Genomic DNA, 6,212 nt, shown 5'->3' with positions numbered 1-6,212 from the left:
GCTCTTGGCACCTCCTGGATGCTTGTTGGCTGCTTTTTCTTTCTCCAGAGCCGGGCTTCTCATGTCGCTTATTTTGGGAGCAACACTGAGTTTACACAGAGCTAGTGCCAGGACCGAGCTGTGCCCTGAACGCGATCCTCGGGCTTTGCTTTCCGTCCGTCCGACACCTCCTGGCTGATGTTGTTCCCTCTGATCACTCCGTGGGTGTTTCGCAGCCAGGTTTGACAGCGCAAGCCCCTGGGCTTCCAGGGGGATGGATCAGTATCAAAGCCGCATCTTTGCTTTACACATTGACGGAGGCTCGAGGCTTTACACCGAGGCTCAGTCGAGAGTCTGAGGCGTACCCGCGCTCAGAGTACGAAATCTGCTCTGGAGCCAGTCCTCAGCCCTCACGTACGCGCTTTAAAATAACGCTGTCTTACAGATGCCGGCCCGGCCTTGTAACTACCATTTGCCTTAGTATGTGTTAGCCAACGTGATCGGACCGGGAGTGACTATTTTATTACTATTTCAATATTTAGTAATGCTGGGGCTCGTCCCCCCGGGCGGGGCGGAGACTACAGCTCCCGTCGGGCACTACGGCAGGAAACGCGGCGGAAGCGCTGCTGCGCCCGCCGGAAAAGGCCTCGCGCCCAGGCCCGTCCGCACCGCCCAGGCCCGTCCCCGCCGCCCGCCGCCCCGCCGCGCCATGACGGACCGCTACACCATCCACAGCCAGCTGGAGCACCTGCAGTCCAAGTACATCGGCACGGGGCACGCCGACACCACCAAGTGGGAGTGGCTGGTGAACCAGCACCGCGACTCGTACTGCTCCTACATGGGCCACTTCGACCTGCTCAACTACTTCGCCATCGCCGAGAACGAGAGCAAGGCGCGCGTCCGCTTCAACCTGATGGAGAAGATGCTGCAGCCCTGCGGGCCGCCCGCCGACAAGCCCGACGAGTCGTGACCCTCCGTCCCCCTGGTGCCGGCTCCTGTCCGTGCGGATCCCGCCGGGGACCGGCCGGGAGAAGCCTCGCAGCATGCTTGCTTCTGGACTCTGACTGTGCAGGCCTTCGCCTTTTTCAAGTGGAATATAATAAAGCTTCCTGGGCATTCCTAATGTTTGGTAGTTTCCTGGTGCGGGTTTTTTGTTCCCGGAGGAGTGCTGGTACTCGGTATTGAGCGTTTCAGTGCAGCCATCCGAGGTGGAAGTCTCGGATACTCCCAGACAGCATTTTCCCGGCCGGGCGGATTGATACTTACTTACAAAACGCAGTTTGGGGGGAGAAGGGGTTTGATTTCTTGATAGCGATATTATGTGGGGTGGTTTGTGGTATGGCATAAGTCAGTTCCTCTAGTACTGAAAAATTCCAAAGTGGCTTTTCTTTAAACACTGTTGTCTTGTCTCATCCACCTCTTTCCTGTACATTTGGGTTTTTCAAACCTCGATTCTTTCTGATACAAATTAGCTATTCTCACCCCTTACGCTTTCTAGTAACCTAGCATTCGAGTTTTGTTTACCTTAGGTCACACAGAGACCTTCAGAGACAGTACATCTGTCTTCTGAAGAGTTAAAAGATGGCATTTTTCAAACTGGGCATGGGGGAAGTGGTCAGAAAGACATTTTACCTGCAAGTTTTGTGGGGAACTACTTCAGTTTACAATAAATAAAGGGGATATGTAGAAAACTGGTTTTCAGTTTGCTTGCAAGCTGGTGCAGGTAATTTGAAGGGCATCTGTTCCTCACATACTGGGGAGCAGGGCTGAAAGTTTTCTATAAGTTGAGTTCCAGCACTTAGGTGTAGGTATGCAAGTCAGCCCTGCAAAAAATTGGACAAAATTCGCATTTAACTAAACCAGGTTTTTTGTTCAGTTTAACAGTTCCTTCTAAAAGTCTGCTTTAGTACCAAGTCTTAGAAACTTCCTTGAGGTGTCTCCTCTGCTGGCAGCCAGCAGGCAGTTGTTGTGTGCAGCAGAGGGGTTTGAGCCTTAGTGCTGGGTCTTGGCAGCTGGAAAAGCTGGACTGAGGATAACAGGTGCTTTTGTAATGGTTTGCAAGCTGAGCTTGCAACCTTTAGTGAAGTCTTGAATCTACAATAAGGGTAAATAGAAACCATACAATTTACTCATTCCTGCATAAATTAAAACTATCTCACAGGAGATTTATCTTGGGATAAACTAGCAGCTAGCTCTATCTGTGGATGTTCTCAGTACATTTTAAAATGTGAGCAGTAAATATGTGACACATAAATAAGGATTAATGCTCCTTGTCAGGCCAGCTCTTCACTATAAAGGCCAGACAGCCCTCAGGGACAAGTCAAGATTCATGTGGTGAATGAACTTGCTGGTTCTTCTGGGTATACTTGCTTGGATCCCAGTTAGGGACATGCCTCTGTTTTAGCATGGTTGGAGGATGTTTTTAGAGTGTCTGTACTAAGTAGTGATTATGAAACATTATAAACAGTTCCTTAAATTGAGGAAACCAAAGGGAAGCTATAGTTTCTAAGAATTCTAGATAAACTTGAAGTGAATTGGGAGACACTGAAGAGTTTGTTTCTGGATTATGGTATTTTTCCTAAATCCCAGAGCATTTTAAAAACCAACAATACCAGTGAATTCTTTTACATTTTATTACTAGAAAGGGTAAAATCTGCAAAGAACTGAGTTAATAACCTGCCCTATTGGGATGCACCTGATTTTTGTCTCTATCCTGATTGAAAGATGACAAATAATATTTATAAATTGACTTGGTATTTGCATTATGTTCTTTTTACATCCAAGCAATATGGCTTTTCATTAAAAGACATACTTAAAACACTGATAAAGCTTTCCAATAGAAAAAAGTAATTAGTTTTATTCAATGAGGTAATTCTAAGATTCCTTTTCACAATGAGTGAGTAGAACACTGGGAATCCTAGCACAGCACCATCACTTTACTGCTCAAAATACTTTGATCTTTTTTTAAATTTTCTGATTTATAAGAATGATAGCAGTACAGTAGTTAACATTTACACAGTGCAGCAATTGCACTAGTGAGTTGTTTTCTGCAAACTGTAGAATTTGGGCCAACTCGTTTTAGTCATGTTCAGCATAAAACTCAGTTGCTATTTAAGATCATTTGTATATATTAAACTTTCATAGATGATAACATTTGTAGTCTGTTTTAGCATCAGGATTTTACTTCAGCATGTGAGATAATTCCTTTTTAAAGCTGAGCTATTTTAAGAAGCATTTTCTCTCTTCACCACAATCAATTAATGCAAAACCAGCACAACTGGTTTCTGAATCCTCGTGGGAGATCTCTTGGTTCTGTGATGTTGTACCACTAACTCCATAGATTTTTTTTGTCATAAAATAAACCCACAAATATCACCCTTCTCCTCACAAGACCTCTTTGGTTTTGTGGTACACAAAGAGGTTGTTTCTTGGTTAAAATTTAATAATGCAGTATTTCATTTTAGTGCTATTGTTATAATACATTCATAAATGCATGCTCTATGCACTTTCTACTGCCCTGGAGCTAATTTAATTGCCCCAAATAACTTAATTACTTTTAAAATGGATTAAATTGTGGCACATGTCTGGAAGTAGATAATCTTGTTTGAAAATCCTGCTAATGTTCCTTTATTCCTTGTCTATTTGCCATTTTCCTTCTATATTCATCTCTATTTCAGTCATACTCGATTTGAAAAAAAACCCTTGGGAATGTAGTACAGTTCAGTGTATTTGTTGCCTTTTGAAACTGAGTCATCATTCTATGCTATCCTGAAGAAATGTCTAAGGATGCTGACATACCTGTATTCTTCTGACTGCTCTAAAAATAGGGCTAGAATAACATTCTAGTTCAGAATAACATTCAGGGTTCAGAACTTCACTGCTTTTTATTCTCATTTTCATACCAAATTGGTAATTACTCTTTATTGCAAAAATCACAAAATATGTTGGACTTCCCCTTTTAACACATACCAGAATAGTCTCTGACACAAATAGTTCACAACTGGAATTTGCTTTGAAATTCCCATCAAATGGCCAGTATAATCCACCTCATATACATCTACTTAGACTCAGTGGTTGTTTTGAAAAAGAAATTTAGTCCAAATAATTGACACTCAATGGATGAAAAACAGTTAAAACTTCTTGTGTGTTGCAAAAAAAAAAAAACCCAAACAAATCAGTTTTGAGGTGATACATGTGAAATAAGAAAACTTAAGCAGGTAATTTACAGCAACATTTACTCAGATTCAAGAGGGGTGTGATTGTTTTTTTCTGCACATCTGCCTTAGAAGCTCTTGGAGTCCTGTGCCTCACAGGTAATACTGATAGTGGTGCTTGTGGGGCTGCAGTGTAGATCTCATTGCTGAAATGGAGATAAGATTAAACTTGCAAAGGTTTGTAAACATCCTACAAAGCCCCGTGGTTACATTTAATGGTTTTCTTCTCCCATCAGTTCGAGCTATAGCTTGACCACACATAGCACTGACATAATTAAGTAGTGGTCTGCTGTGGACAGACTGGGAATAAACAACAGGATGTGAAAATGTCTTAAGTTGCTTTTGCCCAGAAACCTGAGCCAGAAGTCATTACAATCTGTGCAGAAACTATGAGGCAATAACCTGCAGGCTGCTGTGTGGTTTGCTGTCTTCACAGCTGAGCACACGTGTAAAGCCCAGAGAATCGGAATTAAACATGATCACAGCGCACAACTGAGCAGACATCAGCTGGCATAGGCAAACAAGTTTTGCATTTCCTCATCCTTGAGAAGCATGTTCTTTTCATACAGTATTAAAAGAAATTGAATCTGTTTCTTGTTTTTTTTAAAAGGGAAATTTGAATAGTTACTAGCCTAACAATTTTCCTGTCATGTATAATCAGCTACACTCAATCCTCAGATTTTTAGTATGCATCACAGACTGAAAATTTATTATTTTGATTGCTGTCAACACTATAGAGTTAATGGAGAAGCCAAGGATATTCCGAGGAGGTAGAATGTTTTTGTTAAATGTAGTTTTCCAAAAACAAGCAATGAGTTTCCAATGCACAAGATGAAGATAATTTGAAGCATATTTCTTCACTTACTACCCTTTCCAGTAGTGGCCCCAATGGCCCCAATGTTTAAGTATTCCTAACCTTACCATTCTGGTAAGATTTCCTGGAGGAACAAGAAACATTAGGAAACTGGTGACTTGAACCATTACTGTCCTAATAACATTGGAATGAAAAGTCAAGGAAGAAAGTAAAGCAACCTGTTTCATCCTGTGCCAGTCCATGTTTGTGGGGAAAGAGAAGCTAAAGGGGGCTTATAAGAAAGAAGGGGATGGACTAAAAATCAGGGTCTGGTGTGATAGAACGATGGTTTTAAACTGAAAGGAGGTAGATTCAGACCAGATTTAAGGAAGAATTTTTTTTACTTTACTGGCAAAACACTGAACCAGGTTTCTCAGAGAGGTGATAAATGCTCCATCCTAGAAGGGTTAAAGACCAGGCTGGATGGGGCTCTGAGCAGGCTGGTGTAGGTGAAGATATCCCTGCTCATTACAGGAGGGTTGGACTAGATGACCTTTAAAGGTCACTTCCAACCCAAACCACTTTTTGATTCTGTGGTTCTAATATGAGTGGGAAAAATCTTGTCTACCAAAGTGTCATAATCAGTACCTTTCAAGCTGAGTGAAATAAAGAGTACTTTGTTTTGCTTTGGAAAGGATCAAAGCTAAGGTTTGGAAGTGCTCTCAGTATCTCTCTCATGTCTTTCCACTGCAGGGCATGTGACAGTGTTACTTTTCAATTGTAAAACCCACAGGCTTTCATGTTATTGTGCTGAAGGTTACAGCTTTTTTTCAAATGTCCTTCTGCTAGATCTCTCTCAAGGCAACGTTGCATCCAAAACTTTCAGGCCTTTAGCTGTTACTTCTCTGATGTCCATTTCACAGAACAACCATAATGTGAAACTAATTTAACACGTTTAAAAGATGAGGATGAAGGAATATGTGGCACCTGCTCCTTCTTAGCTCTTTTATGGAAATCATCTTCCCATTATAAGACTCAGAAAGCTCTTGTTCAATCTGCAGAGTAGCAAACACAATGAGAACTAGAAGAAAATATGTTTCTTCAGAATTCCTTTCTTTTTTTTTGGTATATCTCTAAAGCAACAGTCTGAAACCAAAAGTGAAAACCAAAAGAAGCTCTTTTCTACTATCTTAGTGTGATTTCCTGACACACTGATGATTGCAGAT

The 6,212-nt window shown here is 41.8% G+C and overlaps 1 protein-coding gene across 1 annotated transcript; it reads left to right on the top strand.

Moving 5' to 3' along the window:
* The first annotated feature begins 593 nt into the window (after positions 1–593).
* On the top strand, positions 594–1,102 carry SF3B5 (splicing factor 3b subunit 5). The gene has a single exon (XM_079298688.1). The coding sequence runs from the start codon at positions 689–691 to the stop codon at positions 947–949; it is 261 nt and encodes an 86-aa protein (XP_079154814.1). The 5' UTR covers positions 594–688; the 3' UTR covers positions 950–1,102.
* The last annotated feature ends 5,110 nt before the right edge of the window (positions 1,103–6,212 follow it).

Source organism: Erithacus rubecula (genome assembly GCF_903797595.1).
Source record: "Erithacus rubecula genome assembly, chromosome: 2".
Lineage (NCBI taxonomy): Eukaryota > Metazoa > Chordata > Aves > Passeriformes > Muscicapidae > Erithacus > Erithacus rubecula.
Note: the sequence above shows the minus strand (reverse complement) of the source record. Positions and strands in the feature narration are given on the sequence as shown.